Source organism: Octopus bimaculoides, chromosome 2 (genome assembly GCF_046866305.1).
Source record: "Octopus bimaculoides isolate indiv1 chromosome 2, ASM4686630v1, whole genome shotgun sequence".
NCBI lineage: Eukaryota > Metazoa > Mollusca > Cephalopoda > Octopoda > Octopodidae > Octopus > Octopus bimaculoides.
In genome coordinates, this window is record NC_142929.1 from 4865168 (window position 1) to 4890804 (window position 25637).

Genomic DNA, 25637 nt, shown 5'->3' on the forward strand with positions numbered 1-25637 from the left:
CAATTATTTTATCATTCATCCATGCCAGATGGGAAAGAGCTGATTTTCTGATATTGAACTACCAGCTTGGAAAGCACACAGCCATATCAGTGCCTGACTTGGTTATAATAAACTGGAGTCCTATCCACAGCAAGATCTGTTTCACATTTGGATAATGCTAATCTGATGGATTCAAACTCTGCGTTTAATGAAAATATTGATTTATGTTCAGCTTGTATCAAGAACAGAATGCTGAAGTAATGTTTGAAACCTAAGTTAAGGGAGCTTGTCAAAAACTATTAAGGGTGGTTTTTGTTTAATTACGTAGTTTTGTATAATAGAATCAGGAATACTCTTGAGCAGATTGGAACCAAAATGGTTAAGGAGTAATATGTCACATGCATATAGTCAATACACAACATGATAGCTAAATGGATAAAAGGTCAGACTCTCAGGTGTAGATTCATATTTCAATAATGCCATTATAATTCTATACTGGAAAGAAATATCATCAATTTACTCAGGCTCAATTTCCTGTGGGAAATCAAGCAAGTAATGAGAAAATAACTCGTTAGAAAACCAAATTGATTGGAAACGGAAGCAAGCAGGTAGTTTGCACTTCTTGAGAGAAACTTTTCTCATACACATGATTGCACAACTGGGCTGAAAAGCTAGTTTAAATAATATGAATTTCATTGTTAACATCATTTCCTCATCATTGTATAATTAATCTTGCATTGATTCAGGACAATGTCACAAAAAGATATTTTAAATGTGTACTTACACCGTAACTTTTCATCCACATTACCTCGGGAGGTTACCGATAAGGCTTGTAGAAATTCATCAAATTCTATGTAACCATCCTGCAATTAGTAAATAATAAGAAATGGTTTATAATCAATAAGACAAGAACAATAAAGACAAACTTGTTACCAGTTCAAATATGCTTGAGGCATATTTGAACCATAAGAAGGCCAATCACTAAATTATTTTCATGAAGAGAATTTCTTGCAGAAGACAAAAGTACAGTGAGTCAGCTCCAAGCATCCATGCAGGCATTTTGGCGTTAGGAAGGGCATCCAGCTGTAGAAACTCTGCCAGATCAGATTGGAGCCTGGTGCAGCCTCCTGGCTTGCCAGCCCTCAGTCAAACTGTCCAGCCCATGCCAGCATGGAAAACGGATGAGCTCTACTTCAGCCACAGAAACTGGACAAGGTGCACTGTGAGCTGACATGATAGAGAGTGTCCTCCTTAGGATTTTCCCATCACCATTCAATGACTGGTTGCACTAATTGATGGTTCATTGTAAAGAAAATACCCCATATTTAAGGCATAATAGAATGTGTAAGAAGGCCATTCACTATGTTTTGTGATGGAGAAAATTTTTCATTGGGGACAAATAGGTGTAAATAGACTGAGTCAGCAGCTCTCAGTTTCCCCTAACCAGGCTGGGACACATTTATTTTCCCATCATGCTTTAATGTTTATGTATAAGCAGATGGGAAATAAAAGGTTTTTACAAGATACTGGACAACTACCAGCTTGTAAATGCATTTGTAATTTCTAAGTGCAGCAAAAATATTTGAATAATAAGTGGAAATGTTACATGTTTGGTGTCTTATTAGAAAGATTAATTTTTCACACACTTATTGTATCTGAATTTTGACTAAGCACCAGTTTAATGAAGTCACAAGACTTGCTGAAGTGGCCAGGTGGATGTAATATTGGACTACCACATAATGGTTAGCAAATTCAACATGACACCATTCATTTAGAGATATTTGTCATCTCTTCTGTCCTCAACATCTCTTCCCATATTTTCCTGTTCTGACGACCTGCTCCTTAACAATACACAGAACACTTTTGCTCAATACTTATTTCCATATCAACATAGGTGCAGGAGTGGTTGTGTGGTAAGTAGCTTGCTTCCCAACCACATGGTTCCGGGTTCAATTACACTATGTGGCACCTTGGGCAAGTGTCTTCCACTATAGCCTCGGGCCGATCATAGCCTTGTGAGTGGATTTGGGAGACGGAAACTGAAAGAAGCCCATCCTATATATATATATATATATATATATATATTAATAACTCCATTATATATATATATATATATATATATATATATATATATATATATATAAATTCAATAATAGGATGAACTCTTTTACAAGAATTTATCAAGTAGCTAGCGTGAAAAAGAACCTCATAAGGGAAAAAATCCATCATTTATTCCCAAAATATAGTATAGTAATGCCCTTATATAAATATATATATATATATGTATCTATGTATGTATATGTTTGTGTGTCTGTGTTTTTAGCCCCAACATTGCCTGACAACTGATGCTGGTGTGTTTATGTCCCCGTCACTTTGCAGTTTGCCAAGAGAGATGGATAGAATAAGTACAAGGCTTCTCAACTAAAGGTGATGCTCCAGCATGGCTGCAGTCAAATGACTGAAACAAATAAAAGGATAAAAAAATGTATCTCTCTCCTCTACACTTCTAATGTACCGTTTAAATCCTAGCTGCTCTTTCAGTTCACTGATATTTTTTATCTTTTCTCTTGTTTTAATCATTAGACTGTGGCTAGGCTGGGGCACCATCTTGAAGAATCTTTAGTTGGGCCTCAGGTAGGCAGTGATCGAGAACTTTGGTATAATGTCGTGCTTGAGAAGAAAACCCATCAAGCCAAGCAAAATCGCAGTCATGGCAGATACTGGTGTCACGCAAAAGGGCACCCATGCTGGTGGCACATAAAACCACCCATTACACTCTCGGAGTGGTGTGGTGTTAGGAAGGGCATCCAGTTGTAGAAAACCATGCCAAATCAGACTGGATCCTGGGGCAGCCTTCTTGCATGCCAGCCCTGGTCAAACTGTCCAACCCATGCCAGCATGGACAACGGACGTTAAATGATGATGATGATGATGATGATGAATTGAGCCCAGTAATTCTTTCTAAACTTGGAACTTATTCCATCGGTCTCTCATACCAAGAGTTATGGGGATGCTTGACAATCAGTGTTGGTGTGTTTATGTCCCTATAACTTAGCAGTTCAGCCAAAGAGCCAGATAGAATAAGTGTCAGGCTTAAAGAAAAGAATGAGTACTGGGGTCGATTTGTTTTACTAAAAATTCTTCAAAGCAGTGCTCCAGCATGAGCACAATCTAATGAGTGAAACAACTAAAAGATAAAAGGTAAACTTATTGTCCAAAAGATTGATTCTTCGGACAATACTCTTAACAGAATGCAGTGAGCTAGCAGAAACAGTAGTACACCGTGCGAAATGGTTGTCGGTATTTCGGCTGACTTCACATTCTAAGTTCAAATTCTGCTGAGGTCGACTTCGCCTTTCATCCTTTCGAGGTCGATAAATTAGGTACCAGTTGCGTACTAGGGTCGATCTAATCAACCGGCTCCACCCCACCCCCAAAATTTCAGGCCTCGTGTCTAGAGTAGAAACGAATACTCTTTAAAAGATTTTCCAGATTGAAGACATTACTAAATCTGTATAACCCTAACCCTAACTACTCTGTTATTCTTTTACTTGTTTCACTCATATGACTGTGGCCATGCTGGAGCACCGCCTTTAGTCGAGCAAATCGACCCCAGGACTTATTCTTTGTAAGTCTGGTACTTATTCTATCAGTCTCATTTGCAGAACCACTAAGTTATGGGAAATTAAACACACTGGCATCAGTTGTCAAGCGATGTTTGGGGACAAACACAGACACAAACATATAAACACACACACACACACATATTTACGGTGGGCTTTCTTTCAGTTTCCATCTACAAAATCCACTCACAAGGCTTTGGTTGGCCCGAGGCTATAGTAGAAAACACTTGCCCAAGGTACCATGTAGAGGGATTGAACCTGAACCATGTGGTTGGTAAGCAAGCTACTTACTACACAGCCACTCCTACGTTGTGTACAACAGATTTTTTTTTTTAAATAGTTTTTTAAAAATGTGAAATATTGGGGTTAAATTCCTCACCTACTGGACTTATTTGAGAAAAATAATATGTTAATGAATGAATTTACAATGATGAGAAAAAAACAATTTACACTTGACTGCATTTTATGGTAATACCTGACTGGAGCTGAACCAATTTTCTCAGAAGTTATAAAAATTTAATTTTTGATTATTCATAATTGATAAACAAAAGTTTAAATGTAAATTTCACAACAGCCAGGAGACAATGGTACCATAAAACATAATTGATAATTGAAAGATCAATAGGTTTTTACATATAACCCATCAATTAGATGTAAGCCTCTTAGCGAAATAAATCTGAATTCAGAACAATAACAAATACTCGATAGATAGAAATCAATAACTATTTTTGAAGCCACACCAAGCAAAGACCACAGAGTGCTGGCCTATCACAGAGCTGTGCTGCCTCTAGGGCCAAGCAAAATTTAAACCTTAAATAGCATGGTCTACTCAGCCATAAATCTCTCTTTCTCTCACTCTCTCTTTGCCTGTCTGTCTCTCTCTCTATATATAGGCACAGATAAGGCTGTGTGGTTAACAAGTTTGCTTCTGATCCACATGGTTCCAGGTTCAGTCCCACTGCGTGACACCTTGGGCAAGTCTCTTTTATTATAGCCTTGAGCCAATCAGAACCTTGTGAGTTGATATGGTAAACAGTATGAACAGAAACTGAAAGAAGCCCACTGTATGTATATATATATATATATATATATATATATATATATATATATGTGTGTGTGTGTGTGTGTTTCTTTGTCTCTGTTTGCCCTACATCACCACATGACAACTGGTGTTGGTTTGTTTACATCTGCAAACTAAGCAGTTTGGTAAAAGAGACAGATAGAATAAGTAGCAAGCTTCAAAAAAAAGAAAAAAAAAGTACCGGGTTCAGTTATTGAGTAAAACTCTTCAAGATGGTGCTGAATAAAGTGAAAGCAGTAAATGAATGATATGGATGTACGAAAGAACTTTTTTCCTTCTTTTCTTCCCTTCTTGCCCAACGTACTGTCTCGTAGTGTTGCTACCACCAACGGTTTTTTCAAATAAGTTACATAGCAATCTTCTCTACCCACAATTATCACAATCGGTTAAAATGTCTTACGGTTAAGCTGGTTCCTATGTATTTCCCTGAAGAGAAGATTACATCCTTATCAACATCACCTATTCCTTTGGAAGGTACAATCTGTAATCTTCGAAACATATGTTGGAAATAAAAGAATTCATTTAACATATGCGTTTTACTCCATTTACTAAATTTATATATGTATGTATATATATATATATATATATATATATATATATATATATATATATATATGCTAGTCTTGAAGCCACCCTTCAGGTGGCATTCAGGCTACCTTTGAGGCCTCTGGCCCCACTATTGGCCCACTTCACAGCCCTCTACCCTTGTGTAATGTAATGAACTTGGACACATTCATTGTATAGGGTGTTCAAAAAGTCTCTCTACAGTAAATGCAGTAAAAATAATGGAGGGAGTCAGTGGGCCCCATGTAAACAGCCCTTCAGAAATTGAACTTCCTTACAATACTCCCAGGGAGTTCGTGGAATGAAATTCATTGTTATTACTCCGATTTGGTTGCCAATGCCATATATTTAACTTAAAATGCAGTAAAAATAGGTAGGAGGGGGGAGTCAGAGGGGCCCCAGTTAGGCAGCCTTAAAGGACATTCTCTGGGATTAGGAGAGTTGCTGATTTGAGTTTCATTGTCTTTGCACTAACGGTCTAGGAGGAGGTAATGGACAGAGAAACATCACTCAAATTTATAATAGGATACACACACACACATATCAGGCTTCCTTCAGTTTCCATTAACCAAATCCACTCACAAGGCTTTGGTTGACCCAAGGCTATTGCAGAACATACTTGCCCAAGGTGCCATGCAGTGTGATTGAACTCAGAGTTGGGAAGCAAACTTCTTACCACACAGCCATTGTTGTGCCTATATGGTTAAATTTCCAAAGAAAATCAAAGTGTTAATGTAATATGTATAACTACACACACACACACCATGAGAATGCAGCCATTACTCACTCTAAAGTACGACTTTGTACCAGCATGAACCATGCTCTTTCACTAATGGCTTCAGATGGCCAGACAGTTGCAAGCAGACATGGACACTATCACCTCACCCTTCTTGCATTTAACTTAGTGAAACATCTAAGACGTAACAGCTGAGAAAGAAAGACAACTGCACTAACACTTAACTGACACTTTATTTACCAGTCATCAAAAGGATGGAAGCCAAATTTGACTTCAATTGGAATTTAGCTCAGAGAGAGAGCTGGAACAATTGACTGACATACACAAACAGGACAATTGTGTGCTGTGGTGCAGAGTCCTGTTGCCAGACACTGGGTGCTCCAGCAGACACCCTCTTGACCCAGGGTAGCAGAACCTCCTCCAGGCACTTGATGTAGACCTCCATATTGAGTCTGAGGCTGTGTGAGAATTGTCTGTCGGCAAATTGTCTGCACATGGGAACAAATACTACAGGGTGTTCTAGCCAACGCTCAAATGTCTTGGCTGATTGGCTACAAACACATACAACCCCACCCCACACACTGGCACATACACACATACATATTACAAGCAGGTTACTCATAAGTGTTACTGGTATCATGTAAACCAGTATAATCTGTTCGTGTGGGTGACACGTAAAAGCACCCACTACACTCTCTGAGTGGTTGGCATTAGGAAGGGCATCCAGCTGTAGAAACTCTGCCAAATTAGATTGGAGCCTGGTGTTGCCATCCGGTTTCACCAGTCCTCAGTCAAATCGTCCAACCCATGCTAGCATGGAAAGCGGACGTTAAACGATGATGATGATGATTTAAAGTAATTGAAAGAAACACAGACCATCTCAAAGTAAATACTGTAATGAAAGGGTTAAAGAGAGTTTGTGGCACAGGGAACCTATTCATCCTAAAAAAGAGGTCATGAAGAAGATACTATGGTTAGGTTGTGTTTGGGGCTCCCAATCTTTAGCTATGAGGATGAGAACAATTCATTATACACAGACACATTTATATATATATATGTAGAAAGAGCTGGAGCCATCATCTAATGACAATCTTCATTGCGGACATGTGTTGGAACATTTGACAGGATCCACCATATTCAAGGACTGTATTATATTCCAATGTCTCAGTTTTGGCATAGATTCTCTGGCTAGATGCCTTTCTTAATAACAGGCATTTTACAGATTCATACTGAGTCTTTTTTTTTTGTGGCACCAGTACAATTGAAGTTGCCATGCACCTAACAAGACTAAGATCCTACACACAGACACACATATATATATATATATATATATATATATATATATATATATATATATATATACACACATACATATACATATTTATATGCATGTATGTTTCAGGTCACTTACCTGTAGCACTCTCATGAGTGCTACAGGTTACATGGAACCCTGCACAACCTGTTGCATGACTGGGTCACTGGCAAAAAAACTGACATCTCCATTTGGCTTGCGTGGTGAGGAGGGTTGATAGAAACCCAGCACAGCAAGAATCAAAACAACACCTATCAAAAGGTTCAACGACAATCTAACAATAGCACAGGCCCTCACAAATTCTGTGTTGGCATGCTGGAAGACTGTTGGGAGCGAGGCACCCCTTAGCTTTTGTTAAAGCATGTCTTTAGAAGGTCAGTCTGATATGAAACCAAATATGCAGGGAATGGCATTGGATATTTTAGGGATCTTTTGTTTATGTGTGAGATCATGGTGCTCCCACATCCCTGAGCCTGCGACCCATATTGGCACTGGATATCTTGCCATGGCTTGTTTCTGGATCATGTTAGCAAGGTAGAGAAGATCTGCAAGGTGCTCCGCAAGATTTATTGGACCTAAAATTGTAAGTTGTGCTATTGTTAGTGAAGGTAACACTCTGATTCCCCGGTTGAGTAGGAATGTGTCATGGTGAGCATGGAAGCTGTGGATATGCATTTAGGTGAAGTCGACTGTTGGTGCAATGATCTCATGCACAAGCATTGCTGGCATTTTGCATGAACAGTTTGTATGCATATATATATATATATATATATATATATATATATATATATATATATTAAGCATTATTTTTTAAGTTCTACGTAAGATTTTCATTAATTTCATAGATATTATAAGCTTCCTTCTGCAGGCCAATGATTTCCTCTGCATCTTTCCAATGGTCAATACTAAAGCACGCTTACTCACTGAAATCTATCCGTTCTTGGTACAAATAAATATCAACAAAGTGAAATTGTACTGATTGCCTTTCTCTTTAAATATCTCATGTAATCACTTGGTTCTTTATCGCTGCTGCTTTTCCATTTCCTTATTCATAACTGATTTTTGGCCAATAGCATAGATTTATCTTTTGGAATGTATTAATATTCTTGTAATATGTATATGTGTAAGTACTGTATTGTTATAATTAAGGTTTCCCAGCATTATTCTCAAGTTGTAAGATGTTCCTTAATCTCTTGGATATTTACAGACTCCCTTTTGTATTTTTCCTTTTCATCACGGAGGTTTAGAACTGGCTACTGAAGAATGGCTACAGGCAGCGTTTCATTTGAACAGGTATATCTTTTACTTGTTCCAGTCATTCGACTGTGGCCATGCTGGAGCATCACCTTTAGTTGAACAAATTGACCCCCAGTACTTATTCTATCGGTCTCTTTTGCCAAACCGCTAAGTTACAGGGATGTAAATGCACCAGCATCGGTTGTCAGGTGATGGTGGACACACACACACACATGCAGGGCTTCTTTCAGTTTCTGTCTACCAAATCCACTCACAAGGCTTTGGTCGACCCGAGGCTATAGTAGAAGACACTTTCACAAGGTGCCATGCAGTGGGACTGAACCTGGAACCATGTGGTTGGTAAGCAAGCTACTTACCACACAGCCACGCCTGTACCTATGTGTATGATAGAATAAAAATATAAACAGATCCACAACCAGTGCCATCTTACAAGCATTGTAGGACCTTGTGCAAATCAGTGCACAGTGCCCTATAATATTTATATACTGACAGCAAGGCAGAGCATACACACAGCCAAACTGGGCTTCACACCCATGGGGCCCCTGGGCAACTATCCAGTGTATCTATGCCTTAAGACAACACTACAAAACAACTGGTATTGGGTCAGATGGTGAAAAGAAATATTCATATATTTAAACACAAAGTTTGAATTGCTACAGGAATATTGATCAAAGATTAATTGAAGAATATTCATAATGAGTATGGAAGATAGAGTATTCTCCTGGAATAATCATATGGTAAGTCTCTTCAAAATTTAATATATTAAACCAGTGTATCTTGGATAAATATCTATATAAGAGGTTGCCAGTGCCGCTGGACTGGCTCCTGTGCAGGTTGCATGTAAAATACACCATTTTGAGCATGGCCGTTGTCAGTACTGCCTGTCTGGCCTTCGTACTGGTGGCACGTAAAAGCACCCACTACACTCTCGGAGTGGCTGGTATTTGGAAGGGCATCCAACTGTAGAAACTCTGCCAAATCAGATTGGAGCCTGGTGTAGCCATCCAGTTTCACCAGTCCTCAGTCAAATCGTCCAACCCATGCTAGCATGGAAAGCGGACGTTAAACAATGATGATGATGATGTATATATACACACACACACACAAAGTATGGGGGTTTAGTTCACAGGTGATCTAAACGATTAGGTACTCTACGTAAGTGCTGTAACAGATTATTAGGGCTCCAAGGTTATAGCTGAGATGGTAGTTATGGAGCCATTGCAGATTTCCAATATAGCAGATATATAATTGTTAAAGAGGACAACAAATGTTAAGGCAAGGCAAACATCTCAAGCCGTATATGTTATTATTATTGGAAAAAAAAAATTTTCCAATAATAATATTTTATACAACTTGAGATGTTTGCCTTGCCTTAACATTTGTTGTCCTCTTTAACAATTATATATATTAGACAGAATGAGATAACAAAGCCAAGGATGTGAGGAGTTTTCAGGACATTTATAATGAAATAGTCTTACAGCTGTTTCTGGGATATTATGGATATTCCTTCATCAGAGACGTTGTGAGAAAATATTTGAGTTTGAATTATTATGGAAAAGATAGGGAATATAGACGGAAATAAGAGAATAAAAGTAGAAATAAAATATATAAAGATATTGTAGTTGCAGTTCCAATATTCAAGGAAAATGGTGTATAGAAGTGGTAAAAAAGTCTCTTGTACATGGTATGTAAGTTCCAATAGCAGTTCATGTTTAGTCATTTCAAAGCATGGAGTCGTGGGATCAGTGTTGCTCATTCTATGTTTGTATGTCTTTATGTATGCGTGTATTACAGGATTTACATTAATTTTTCATTAAATATCATAATGGAAATGTTCAGTGAACCTGGATATTTACATAAGAGTAACTAAGCAAACAAAACAATGCTTTTGCATCTAAAGTGCTGTTCTTCCTTTTAATCAGATTAAAATCTGGGTTGCCTAGCAGCATTTCATTTGTCTTTATGTTCTGAGTTCAAATTGTACTAAAGTCAACTTTATCTTTCATCCTCCTGAGGTTGATGAAATAAGTACCAGTCATGTACTGGGTTGACTTACCCCCTCCCCTCAAAAACTACAGGCCCAGTGCCAAATTTGAAACCATTATGAAGTAAGGGTATTATCCTTTTCTTTGTTTTTTATAGAACCAGGCAATTCATCCCTACACCGATTCCATCAGATCAATAAAGTTAAAATAACACTGAAACTGCCTCTAACTAAAATCATTTAGACAAACTGAGAATTACAGGCTGTAAAAGAAGACTTCAAAACGGCAACGTCTCCAGTGGCAAATAAAAAAACAAAAAAATGGTAATCTTCACTTTTCCATTTATCAGTCATCGAGATCAAAGCAAATGCCTTTCTGAAGATGATAATAGAATAAAAAATATCCTATTGATTCTAAGTTTCAAAAGCCTTCTCACAATCAATCAAGATGCATATATAGATGTTTAACCTTTCAGCATACAAATTACTCTATTAAATGTCATACTTATTTATTTACATTTTTTTTAAATTAATCATGCACTGTCTGATAGTGTCAAGATTTCATTGCTCTCATCATCATCATCATCATCGTCGTTTAACATCCGCTTTCCATGCTAGCATGGGTTGAACAGTTTGACTGAGGACTGGTGAGCCAGAGGGCTGCACCAGGCTCCAATCTGATCTGGCAAAGTTTCTACAACTGGATGCCCTTCCTAACACCAACCACTCTGAGAGTGTAGTGGGTGCTTTTTACATGCCACCGGCACGAGGGCCAGTCAGATGGTTCTGGCAACGACCATGCTCAAATGGTGTTTTTTACATGCTACCTGCACAGGAGCCAGTCTGGTGGCACTGGCACACAACCACACTCAAATGTTGTTTTACATGTGCCAGTAAGGCGACACTGGCAATGATCACACTCGAATGGTGCATTTTACGTGGCCCTGGCAACGATCACTCTCGGATGTGCTTTAAACGTTCAACTGGCTCAAGTGCCAATCAGACGATACTGTCATTGACCACGTCAGCGATTTTGATTTCACTAGCCTCAATAGGTCTTCGCAAGCAAAGTTTATCATCCAATGAATGAGGGGCATTCATAAATGGGCTGGTTACACCCACTGACATAGGCCATGGGCTATAGCCTAACTTGGCTTGTTAGAATATTTGGGCCGGATATGGTCAGCTTAAATGCTAAAGGACAAACCGTTCTGGTAGGGGCCTTGAAATCTTTATATGTCTTGTTGTGACATCATTCCCTTAACTGATTATCAAACATTACATCCACTTTCACTGATTATGTACAACATTGGTTAATCTTGTCCACAGAAAGAAAACACAATGTCATTGAAATATTGAAGTATAACATAATGACAGCCAGAAAGGGTCTAGTGAGATTCGTTATGTTTAGGAGTTTAATGTATGCAAGATAGCTGTCAAATTGCTGTCAGATCACATTGTCCTTCTTGAAAAACAGAAGGACAATGCAGCCACACATATGTAAAAGAAAATGGGATATGCAAAGATGTAATGCCTTTCATCATAGGCCTGCCCATTCAAGGCTTACTCGGGGCTAAACAACAACAATGATGATGTAGGTGGTGGCAATGATGATGATGATGACAACAACTTCAACAACTATTGATAAAATGCATGAACAGGTTGACATTTATAGTCTGTGTTTGAATGAAATAACACATATCTTGATTGATTCTGAATATAATACGCGAGAATATGAAAATTGCGCTGATAATGGAACTGAAACTTTGGGGAATTTCCCAAGCAGTAGAGTTACTGACCCAACAGTTTTCCTAACGCAATAAACAAATATTTTCCCAAAATTCGTTACACATTAACTAGCTTATGAAATTTGCTTCAAAGTTTTATAGGTGAGCTGAAAAATAATATCATTCCCTCTGCAAATCAATAAATGGAATTAAAAAAGCCAAAAAAATCTACAAGAAATATAGTTTAAGAGTACATGCTTAAAATAGCTGAATATACCAAATCTTTATCAGCTGCAAAATGTTTAAAGAAATCCTATATTAATTTAGTATTTTGGGAAGAGATAAGTGAAGCTTTGCTCAGAAGAAGTAGCTGACTAGTTTTAGAGTTTATGGTGTAAATACGCAATTTAAAACGGATCATTTGAAGATTAGTAGAAAGGTAATATAGTTATGCAATATTAGAGGAATGCATTGACAAATATTCAAGCACCTTTGTGGATTTGTTAAAATAGATTAGTTGCGCAAATATCTGGCTGATATTCAAACAGATTTCCCCATACGCTTCCCTTATCAACTTCATTAACATCATCAGCAATAGTATATCAGGTCCATTTTCCCTGACCGGCTCAGCCAAACCTGTTCACAACAACACCTCATTCTTTGCCAATTTTGGAATCGGTATTGGATTACTAGCTTAAAAGCTTATGAGTTCAAACCTACTGGAAACATTTTGTTGTATAATTTGACAAAATAATAATTCATACCACAGTTTATGTAGTTGTTCAGATATCTTTTTTAAGTTTTGTTTGTTTCAGCTATTGGACTGTGACCATGCTGGGGCATCACCTTGAAGGGTTCTAGTCAAAAATATCAGTCCCAGTATTATTTTTTAAAATGTGATGCTTATACCATGATTGTTTTTGCCAAACAACTAAGTTACAGGGACAATACTAGTTGTCAAGTGGTGGGACACACAGACACACATTCATATATATATATATGCATATGTGTGTGTGTGTATAGATTGTTTGAAGTGGTTTTATATATTAAGAAAAAGGTGGGAGCTTCCCAGTTCAATTTCAGATTTTTTCAACTTATATATATGCATAAAAGGCATAAGTTTTCTGTAAAAAAAAAATCATTCCTGATGAATCTTTGAAATGAAATGAAAGCACTGAATAAATAGGTAACCAAAATTCTTACTACCTTCTTTTCATTAATATGTGTGTGTCATCATCATCATCGTTTAACGTCTGCTTTCCTTGCTGGCATGGGTTGGAGAGTTTAACTGGGAACTGGCAAGCCAGAAGTCTGTACCAGGCGCCAATCGGATCTGGCAAGGTTTCCACAGCTGGATGCCCTTCCCCTAATGCCAACCACTCTGAGAGTGTAGCGGGTGCTTTTTACATGCCACTGGCACGGGAGCCAGTCAGGCGGCACTGGCATCGACCACACTTAGATGGTGCTTTTTATGTGCTACCAGCATGGGAGCCAGTCAGAGGACACTGGCATCGGTCACTTTCAAATGATGCTTTTTACATGCCACCGACACGGGGAGCCAATCAGACGGCACTGGCATCAACCCATGCCTGAATGGTGCTTCGGTCGATGCCAGTGCCACCTAAATGGCTTCCTTTGAAGCACCATTGAAGTGTGTGTTTATATATATATATGTGTGTGTGTAGGCATGAAGGCACATGGTCCAGTGGTTAGGGTGTTACAGAATGCCTTTCATCCTTTCGGGGTCAATTAAACAAGTACCAGTTGAGTATTAAGGGTCGATGTAATTGACCAGTCCCCCTCCCCCAAAATTTCAGGCCTTGCGCCTAGAGTAGAAAGGATTATTATACTATTTATTAACTGACTATGATTTTTCTAGGACCAACTACATTACCAAGGTAATGGAACTCTACAATTACAAATGTACTCTAAGAGTAGCTTTGCACCGGATTTTGGTTTATTGCATATCAGTCAAATATACAGATAATATATCAATGTTTAATCACATTTTGCCTCTTTATTTACTAAATATGGACACTATCTTAATAATTTAGCTGACCATGTATGGACATCTTAATAGTTTAACTAATCGCTAATATTCAACTTAGACAAACAGCTGTAATACAAATTATTGTTCAGTTGTCCTATTTCTATCATATGCTCTCGCTGCTTGATTGAGCATAGCTGTGTGTGTTTTGGATGAATGCAGTCTTTTGTTTAGGTTTAATCTTTTCTACTCTAGGCACAAGGCCTGACATTTTTGGGGGAGGGTGCCAGTCGATCAGATTGACCCCAGTACGCAACTGGTACTTAATTTATCGACCCTGAATGGATGAAAGGTAAAGTCGACCTCAGCGGAATTTGAACCCAGATCATAAAGACAGACGAGATATTGCTAAGCATTTCGCCCGGCGTGCTAACGTTTCTGCCAGCTCGCCACCTTACTTTGTTTAGGTTTAATAATTGTTAAAGTTGTCTCTTCCATCTCTAAACATATCCCCTGACACTCTTATGGCACACACCCCCCTCTCTTCCCCTCTACTACTTATACTCGCTACCACCACTGTTCACAGACCCCAATACATCTCCAACATCATCTCTTTCTCTCCCTCACTCAGACTGTCTTTCTTTCTTCCTTTCTCTCTCTCCCATCTTCCTTGTCCTACTGGGGGTGGCCAAGGATCCCCCTCTATAGTAAGACAGCAATCTCTGTCCCTCTATCTTACTCTAACCTCTTGCTTGACACACAACCACTTCCTTCGGTTCTGCTCCCTCTCTTATTTAAGGGGTCTTTGTCTTGCAAGTTACTTGGTGACCCTGCTGGTACTGGTGCCATGTAAAAAGCAATTGTGCCAGTACCACATGAAAAGCACCCACTTTACACTCTGTAAAGTGGTTGGCATTAGGAAGGGCATCCAGCCAACTGCACCAAAACAAACAATGAAACCAGGTGCAGTCCCTTAGTTCACCAGCATCCACCTCATGAAAGCCTGGAAAATGGATGTTTGATGATGACGTAACACAGATTATTTTCCTCACAGATAGTGGTTTCCATCTTTTCTCAGAATTACCACATGGAACTCTTTGATGTTGAAACTAAGAAAACTGAATAAATTTTTTCAGGTAGAATTCAAAAACTGTCAAAGAAATTAATTACTTTTCTTACCTTATTCTCATCAAAGACATTGAAGACAAATGCAGCGAATTTGCTAGGATCACCAAATGGGAAGAACTGACGGTATATTTTTGTAAATCCCTGTAAAAGAAGAAAAAGAAAGGAAATATCAAAACACCAGTTCTAGTGGATTTTGAAATGCATTTCTTACCCAAAAATTCCAGTCAAGAAAAGATAAGTTAAAAACTAAATTAATTATAAAACCAATGTCTTTTATAGCTGAAAGAAATAATGAACTTTTAAAAAATTTAACAGAAAGTCATAAATTCCTTAAATTGATAAATGGAAGTTTATAGTTTATAGAATTGAATCCAGTAGAACAAACGCAAGAGGGAGAGCTGATTCCAGTCATATTTCAATTTAGACTTCCCTTCCTTGTTAGTCCAGTATTGTACCATTTTCTAAGGCGGCGAGCTGGCAGAACCGTTAGCACGCAGGGCGAAATGCTTAACGGTATTTCATCTGTCTTTACATTCTGAGTTCAAATTCTGCCGGGGTTGACTTTGCTTTTCATCCTTTCGGGGGTCAATAAACTAAGTACCAGTTGCATACTGAGGTCGATCTAATCGACTGGGCCCCCTCCCCAAAAATTTCAAGCCTTGTGCCTAGAGTAGAAAAGAGTATTATTTCTACTACAGTGAAGGCACATGGTTTGGTGGTTAGAATATTCAGCTTACAACTGTAAGGGCTTGAGTTCAATTCCTGGCAGTGTGCTGTGTCCTTGGACAAGAAACTTTATTTCATGTTAATTCCATCCACTCAGTTGGAAAGGCTGTGCAGTAACTGTAGTTCAAAGAGAGGGTTACACTATAAATGTCAAATAGCTTTGTTAAAGTTTATCCTCCCTAGAGCAAATACAGTGTAGCAGATAGTACCTTCTTCCTTCCAGTAACTCGTATACTACCACCATCTATGACATAGCGTCATCATTTGCAGTGAGTTCATATCCTACTATGACACTATCTTATTTATTCGCTAAGGTATTCCGATATTTTTTTCTTATGCATACATACTCTTGTACTGCATAGCACCTAGGGCAAGACTCTTCTACTATAGCCTCAGGCCAACCTAAGCCTTGTGAGTAGATTTGGTAGATGGAAACTGAAAGAAGCCTACCATATATATACAGGGTGGCCCAAAAGTAGGTTTACAGTTATTCAACTATCTCTTTCGCATTCATATATTAACAGTTTAGATCTTAATTATAAAAAAACTATGAAACCATTATTTTATGCTAATTTAGTTAATTTTGTCAAACTCCCTTTTCTGTTTGTAAGATAGAAATTTAAATGTAATAAAATGTTTTAAAAGAAATTTCAAGTGCCTCCGTGATAACTGTAAACCTGCTTTTGGGCCATCCTGTATATGTATGTGTTTGTTGCCTCATCATCACTTGACAACTTATACTGGTGTGTTTATGTCCCTGTAACTTAGTGGTTTGGCAAAAGGGTCCGACAGAATAAGTACCAGGTTTACAAAGAATAACTCCAGGGATTGATTACATTGACTAAAAAGTGGTGCTCCAGCATGGCCACAGTCAAAATGACTGAAACAAGTAAAAGAAAAGAAGAATACTACACGGTGTATGCTTTAAATTGATATTCTCATGCATAAAGATGGTTGTGTGCTTGTTTGTTTTTGTCGTGTGTGTGTTGGGGAAGAAATTAAAAAAAAATTCTATCAAAACATATCTAAATTTATATCATGGAAATCAACAGGAAATTAAGTTTTCTATTACAGATTTCCACATCATGGCAAGATTTTGAAGAACACAGAATTCCATAACTTTGGTAATGCCTGTAACTTGAGACTCTGTACAAGAAACAATACCCATCAGAAGAACCTACTAGAAACTGTACATGGATTCAGCAAAAATATCGAAAAAGAGTTTAAAATTAAACAACTTTACCGAAGAAGTAGGGGTAAATTTAAACTCCAAATATTAAGGAAGATTTAGACATTCAAATCAGAGAATTAGAAAAATATTTTGAAGTAAATGGAACTGATAAGATATGACATGAAGAAAAAAAAAAGAGAAAAATAAAAAATAGTATTCATGAGAGTCAAAAACCAAACTCGATGCCAGGAAGGTTATGGTTAAAAATACACTAATAGAAACTATTAGTTTAATCTTTTATCTTTTACTTGTTTTAGTCATAAGACTGCAACCATGCTGGGGTATCACCTGGAAGAATTTTTAGTTGAATGGATTAACCCCCCCCCCCCCCACTCCAGGACTTGTTTTGTATTTTAAGTCTGGTATTTATTCTATCAATCCCTTTCGATGAACTGCTAAGTTACAGGGATGTAACCACACAAATACTGGTCAAGCAGCAGTGGGGGACACGAAATGCTGAATGGTATTTTGTCTGCCGTTACATTCTGAGTTCAAATTCCGCCGAGGTCGACTTACCTTCCATCCTTTCAGGGTCAACTAAATAAGTACCAGTTACATACTGGGGTCGATGTAATAGACATAATCCTTTTCTTTGTCCTCTCTATGTTTAGTCCCCCATGTGCAATAAAGAAACAAAAAAGAATGAGTTGTACCTGTAATTCAAAAGGCCCAGCTTTGTCACATTATGTGCCATGTTGGAATCTTCCTGAGAACCATGTTATGGGTACATGGGTCTCAACGTTCATCGTTTAACGTCCGCTTTCCAGGCTGGCATGGGTCGAACGGTTTGACTGGGGACTAGTGAGCCAGATGGCTGCACCAGGCTCCAATCTGATCTGGCAGAGTTTCTACAGCTGGATGCCCTTCCTAATGCCATCCACTCCAAGAGTGTAGTGGGTGCTTTTACATGCCGCCGACATGAGGGCCAGTCATGGGGTTCTGGCAACAGCCATGCTCAAAATGGTGTTTTCCATGTACCACCAGCACAAGTGCCAGTAATGCGACGCTGGTAATCATCACGCTCAAATCTGTGGACATTAATCTCATGAGCAGGCTGTTCTATTGTCAGGTCAACTGGAACCCTCGTCGTTGTAACAAATGGTGTGCCAGTGCCATTTAAATGAGCAGAGTTTCATTAGAATGTATAACAAAATATTTTTCCAGTGTTTGTTTCAGCTTTCTGGGCTGCAATTTCAAATCCTGTTGAAGCTAGCTTTAATGATCCTGCCAACCCACCACCTTCAACTGGACTTGCAACATCACTTCATTTCATGTTGCTCCAGTCCACTCGGAAATGAGTAATCCTATGATGGGACCGGTGTCTCATCCAGGGGCAGGGATATATAAACATGGCAGAATCCTGGAAACTGGGTTGTAGGAGCCTATGGCTCGGGAAGGACCTTTCATCCTTTTTGACATATAAATGTGCAGATAGGACACAATTTGATTTTCATTCTTTTAATCAACATGTTAACCTGCATGGCATTTATCGACCAAATCTTGCTCTAGCTAGAAATTCCCCCTCCCCCCACACACAGGAAAATGATTGAATGTATAAGGGAATGGTGGGTGTGTAGGGAGTCATGACACTTACCAATCCATAAGTGTTAGCGTTATAAACAATATGTTCATTATGGCAAACATAAAAACGAAAATGAATTGAATTCTGATCCAAAACAAATATACCTTAGATAATACATGACCTAATGTATTTATACATAAACACATGCTACAAGTGTGAAACATGTATGCCCAGTTCCCTGTTGGCTGACTCTAATCCTCAATATTTATTATATTTCTAATTATGTCTAATGGCATCATTAGATGCTGCCATTAGACATAATTAGATATAACGTTACTCAATCAGAAATGGCAATTCAAAAAACACTAATTACTCTTTTCATTCTGAGTGTAGATCATAGAAACACATTGCTATGATATCAATGGTTCTGAGATTTTTCCTGACTGTAATGGGAATGACTAGGATTGTTACAGATGGAAGTTTTTTTGGTTTTAATTTAAATGCAACACAACAACCTCCTAAGCAGACTGAGTGCAGATATGAACAGCATATGGGAACCGGTATTAAGGAAGGAGAGGAAAATATTTGATTTATAAGCCCTAAAATTCAATCCATAATTACCTACGGGCATATTGCATAGTGGTTAAGAGTGTGGGCTACTAACCCCAAGATTCCGAGTTCAATTCCAGGCAGTGACCTTAATAATAATAACAACAACATCAAAAAAAACCTTAGGAATGAGAACCCAGGTTCAAAATTTCCCCAAGATGCCTGATGAAGGCTGAAGGGTATATCAGCCGAAACTTTCCAAAAGCTGTCCACAATTTATGTTCAGGTCAAAGATTAAATCCAAGATATCACAAACACGAAAAGGGTTTATCGTATTTACTACTGCAACTTGAGACAAAGACAGCCAGGGTGAGATTTGAATACAAAATCAAAAGGTACATACAAGGGTTTGCTGAAGAAAAGTCCCTGGTTTTGGGTAAAAGAAAAGACAAGAGAATCAGTTAATTATCATTTTATTCAACCTATTCCTTCAGTGGTCCTTCAGTTTTCCTAAGTCCTGTAAAAGAACTCAAAATGTTGGGTTTCCAATCAGGCCTTTTCTAATCCTTGAAGCCAGGAACTTTCAGCACCCCCTCCCCCATAGTTAATTCCTGCAATATGTATGGGATTGCTGACCTGGCCTCTCGTGTATTTTTTTCAAGGTGGGAAATCAATTTCTATGCAAACAGGAAGTATCTTATTTTCAGGTAATTCTTTTTCTTCCTTTCTTTTCGTTATTACCTTAATTTCATTAACGATGACCTAAACGAATATTGGATTTGATTATAAAAGGATGGCCTTGCTCTGTACCTCTTTTGTTAATGGATGTGCTTAAACACTTTGTTAAAGATAAAATACATGGAAACTCTCTCTCTCTCTAGAGAGAGAGAGAGAGAGTGCCAATAATAAATTTATGGAATTCAGCATTCAAAAAACTGCTGAGTTAACAATGGGAAGGAGGGAGTGTGTAACTTGCTATGGAATATAATTACACGGATGAAATAGAAATAAATGACAATCAATCATCATCACCATCATCATTTAACGTCCGTTGTCCATGCTGGCATGGGTATATCTTTATAATCAGAAAATTTAAAGGCATTTTAGGATTAGAGAGTATTAAGCTTATTAATTTAATTATTCAGTGAGCTGTTGCAGTTGTAGTATTAAGTGCAGGTGTTAGCATTGGACAAACACAGAACATGATGCTGGATATTATGGTAAAATACGGCAGTCCCTATCCATGGCTGAAAATGTGAAGGTGACTAATGTGAAGGTTGAGTAATGCATAATGAATGAAAGAAGACATCTAGATTTATATGTTATAAAGATTGGAGAAATGTTTTTTTCCAGTAAGGTGTAACTTCCAGTCTAGATGGGAATATTATTTACAATGAAGCACTGCTAGAAAGAGAGCAAGAAATAAAAGAAATATGCTACCATTTTGAGACAGTAGTAGTAGTTGTCATCATTGTCGTTGTCATAGAAGTAGTAGTAGTAGTAGTGGTCGTCATTGTGGTCATAGCAGTAGAAGTTGTAGAAGTAGGTGTAGTAGTATCAGCAGTAGTTGTTGTTGTCCTCATCATTCTCATCATAGTAGCAGAAGTAGTAGTTGTAGTAGTAGTAGTAGCAGAAGTAGTATGGGAGAGTGCCCTGTATCAGTGTAGTGCTGCATCCACCATTAGTTGGTGATTCCCTCCTATTCCTGGAAGACGACACCTTTGCACTGCTCAGGTGACAACCCTCCAACCGATGGACCTGTTTTGGGTAGTCATTGCTGGTGAGGGTTTTATGAGGCTGGAGTGCAAATCTCCTGTCTCACCTATTATGACATGCAGAAGAAATGTTGGGTCTATTCTTTGAGACAGACACAAAGAATCTAATTGACAGGCTCCCTCTCCAAAAATTTCGGGCCTTGTGCCTAGAGTAGAAAAGAATATTTTTTTTACATCTATCACACCATTTTGGTTACCCCATTATCATCTCACTTTTCTTCAACACCCCACTGGGTCATTCCATCACCCCCAAGGGTGTAGTACTGAGTGCTGCAACGACAAAGAGTGCTCCAGTCTCTATAGAGATCTGTGTTGAAAATAGAGGTTGTATAGTAGTAATAACATAAGACCGAAAGATTACTGGAAAACAAACAAGTGAAACTCATCTGGAATTTTAATAGTCAAACAGACTCGACCATGAAATCTAAATGATTGGAGATGCTCGATGTTGATAAAGAAACAAACCAGTGTTCTATAATCAACTTTGTTATTACTGGTGATCATAATTTTGTTAAAAGGAAAAAAAAAAAAATGAGATAATTGATAATTACTCTGAACTGAAGTCAGTGCTCTCACGAGTGTGTAGGAGGCCAAGTGAGATACCAGCAGTTGTAGGAATTCTAAGTTTAATTCCAATTCATCCTCAACCAAACTAAACATAAAAACAAGAGTCAATGCTACAAATTGGTGATATTTTACGGAAAGTTCTTTCATATTTGAATTTTCAAACCTGATTAAAAGAAATACTTATACTTCCATTAATCAACACATAATCTCTCTCAACAGACATGAGATGATGATGATGATGAGGAGGATGAGGATTTCTTTATTTTACATTATTTTATTAGAATAATTTCTTCTATAATATTGATTTCAAAATTCATCCTTTCAGAGCTGATAAATTAAGTACCAGTTGCATACTGGAGTCAGTCTAATCGACTGGCTCCCCCTCCCCGAAAATTGCAGGCCTTGTGCCTAGAGTAGAAAAGAATCTTCTAAGGTGGTGAACTGGCAGAATCATTAGCATGTCAGGTGAAATGCTTGGCGGGTATTTTGTCTCTTTATGCTCTGAGTTCAAATTCCACCAAGGTTGACATTGCCTTGCATCCTTTTGGGGTTGATAAATTAAGTACCAGTTGCATACTGGGGTTGATTTAACCAATTGGCCCCTTCCCCCAACAATTTCGGGCCTTGAGCCCAGAGTAGAAAAGAATATTGATTTTGAATTTTGGCACAAGACCTGTGATTTCAGGGAAGGGATAAAAGCAGTTACATCAACCCCACCTCCACCCCCAGTGTTCAACTTATTTTATCAGCCCCAAAAGCATGAAAAGCAAAGTCAATATTGGTGGGATTGGAACTCAGACTGTAAGAACAGATAAAATGCGAAGAAGCATTTTGCCCCGCGTGCAGACAATTCTGCCATCTTGCTTGCCTGGATTTCTTATAAAATCCTTTCTACTGGAAGCCTCAAATTTGGGGGAAGGGATTAAGTCAATTACATCGACCCTAGTGCGTAACTGGTACTTATTTAATCAACCCCGAAAGTCAACCTCGGTGGAATTTGAACTCAGAATGTCATGGCAGATGAAATACCACTAAACATTTCACTAAGCATGCTAACGATTCTGCCAGCTTGCCTGTCTTAATTTCTTACATCATCATCATCATCATCATCATCGTTTAACGTCCGCTTTCCATGCTAGCATGGGTTGGACGATTTGATTGAGGACTGGTGAACCAGATGCTACACCAGGCTCCAATCTGATTTGGCAGAGTTTCTACAGCTGGATGCCCTTCCTAATGCCAGGATGCCCTTCCTAACGCCATACTAATAATAATTGTTAGTAACTTTGGCATAAGGTCAGAGAGAATGACAGAATTATATCCACGGCAGTATTGAACTGGTTCTTCATTTTATCAATCTCTGAAGGATTGATAAATGCAAAGCTGAACTTGATGGAGGTTGAACTTGGAATGGAAAGAGCTAGAACACACGCAGCAAGGCAGTTTCTCCCAGTGTTCTAGTGGTTCTGCTAATTTGTTAGCTTATATGCTTCTCTGACCAAGCCATTATTAACTTTGTCAAGTACCACTTGAAGAGGAAGGTTAATGGCCTTCAATGAGTTTCATGTAAAATGGGCGGGAGCAGTGAGACTGTTGAGATTTAATGGGCTTCGTCTGATGACGATGACAATGATGACAAATTCTAACTGGGCCCTACATGCAAGGTCATGCATTGACTATCTTAACATGCAGTCACCATGTTGCACACGTATGGCTGTGATACATGTGCCTGGTCTACCCTTATCAGACGAGTTGTCGTGATGAATACATCAGGCTTTGTATATTTGAACATCATTGTCACTTTGATGGCATACGATGTTCTCTCAATCAATAACCATTTCTAATATCTAACATTTCTGATCATGGTAATTTCTGAGATAAAATTTAAGAGAGGAATATAGTTGATTACATTCATCCGAGTTCATTATTTACATTTGACGGATATTTGTCCTCATCTTGTTTGTTGTTAACACAACGTTTCGGCTGATATACCCTCCAGCCTTCATCAGGTGTCTTGGGGAAATTTCGAACCTGGGTTCTCATTCCTAAAGTATTTTACGAGTGTTGTTGTTGTTATTATTATTATTATTATTCAGGTCACTGCCTGGAATCGAACTCGGAATCTTGGGGTTAATAGCCCGCACTCTTAACCACTATGCTATATGCCCATGGGCTAGTGGTTAAGAGCACGGGCTACTAACCTCAAGATTCCGAGTTCGATTCCAGGCAGTAACCTGAATGATAATAATAATAATAATATCAAAAAATAGCTTAGGAATGAGAACCCAGGTTCGAAATTTCCCCAAGACACCTGATGAAGGCGGGAGGGTATATCAGCTGAAATATTGTGTTAACAACAAACAAGATGGGGACAAATATCCATCAAATGTAAATAATGTAAACATTTCCTCATCTCTTAAATATAGAACTGTATTATCCATAGTTTATTGAACCCAGAACGATTAAAGACAAAGTTGACTAAGATTTTAACTAAGACCATAACTGATTCTGCTAATCTAATGCATTCTGAGAATGATGATGATGATGATGACGGTAGCAACAACAATAATAATCAAATAAGAGTGTCTGATTTAAGGAAAAGGTCAGCAATTTTTACTTTATTCAATCAACCGTAAAAGGATGAAAGTAAAAGTACGCAGCAGCAGGATTTTGAATCCAGGACATAAACAGAAGCACGAAACACTGCAAACCATTTCTTCTTGTGTTCTAACAAAAAAAAACAAAAAAAAAAACAAAACAAACCTAAAAAAATCACAGTGAGGTTTACCCTGAGAGCAAATTGAAAGTGAAAGCAACAAAAACAACAAACTGTTACAAAAACAGATGACAGGAGGTCATCATCATCATCATCGTTTAATGTCCGCTTTCCATGCTGGCATGGGTTGGACAGTTTGACTAAGGACTGGCAGGCCAGAAGGCTGCACCAGGTTCCAGTCTGATCTGGCAAGGTTTCTACAGCTGGATGCCCTTCATAACGCCGAGGACAATAGAATAAATACCAGGCTTAAAAAGAATAGGTACTGAGGTCAATTCAATCAACCAAAAATTCTTCAAGATGGTGCCCCAGAATGGCTGCAGTCTAATGACTGAAATATGTAAGGATAAAAGATAAAACAAAATGGGAGGACATATCAGGTAATTTAGGAGAAATTGTCTATTATTACTGACCTGAAAGTTCTCCAAATGAGACCACTCAGACTGTCTTTACTGGCAGCCAGAAATCTTCTCAAGTCATTGTCACTCATACCTTCCACTAATCTCTGAGAGAATGCAAGAGTTATCTTTCCACTAAATGCACTGGCAACATTGCAGGTGCCAAATGTCTGACCGAAGTCTATGCTTGATTCAAGACTGCAGTTTGCTTAAGATGACCAACTGCAGCAAGCTGCGTCATACAGAAGAGGCCCATATCCGTTCACTATGGTTGTCATAGAAACCAGGAGTCTCTGCAGGCATCAAACTGAGCACAAGCCAGTGAATTATTAGTAAGAGCCTCCCCCACCCAAACCATCAAGAAATGTTGGCAGCAAATAGATTTCATGACCACAATAAGTGAAATTGCTCCTGCTCCAGCCCGGTCAGATGTTCCCTGGGACACAGTATGATGGTCAGAGAGTAAGTAGGACACCACTGAGGTTATGTAGGTACCAGTCACGTCTGCCTGACCTTTCAGGGATAATTTCCTCTAAGCCCATTTCTGTATGAGGCTGGCCACTCTGGTCTTGAGATCTGATTTAAACCAGCACTTCAACTGGACCCCCCTGTCTTGTAACGAAAAAACACTGGTAGCCAGAATGGATTTGCATAACCAGGTGCTTAATGGCAAGTCAACCCACTTATTTTGGGTCATGCATTTCCTCATTACTTC

The 25637-nt window shown here is 38.4% G+C and overlaps 1 protein-coding gene across 1 annotated transcript in view; it reads right to left on the reverse strand.

Moving 5' to 3' along the window:
- The window catches only part of LOC106868897 (neuronal calcium sensor 1), a 326700-nt gene that overhangs the window by 32086 nt on the left and 268977 nt on the right, over nt 1–25637 (reverse strand). The window contains exons 4-5 of the mRNA XM_014914360.3: nt 15430–15519; nt 764–842 (exon numbers count right to left, since the gene is read on the reverse strand). Coding sequence (XP_014769846.1) covers nt 764–842; nt 15430–15519 — 169 coding nt within the window. The remainder of the gene's footprint in view (nt 1–763; nt 843–15429; nt 15520–25637) is intronic.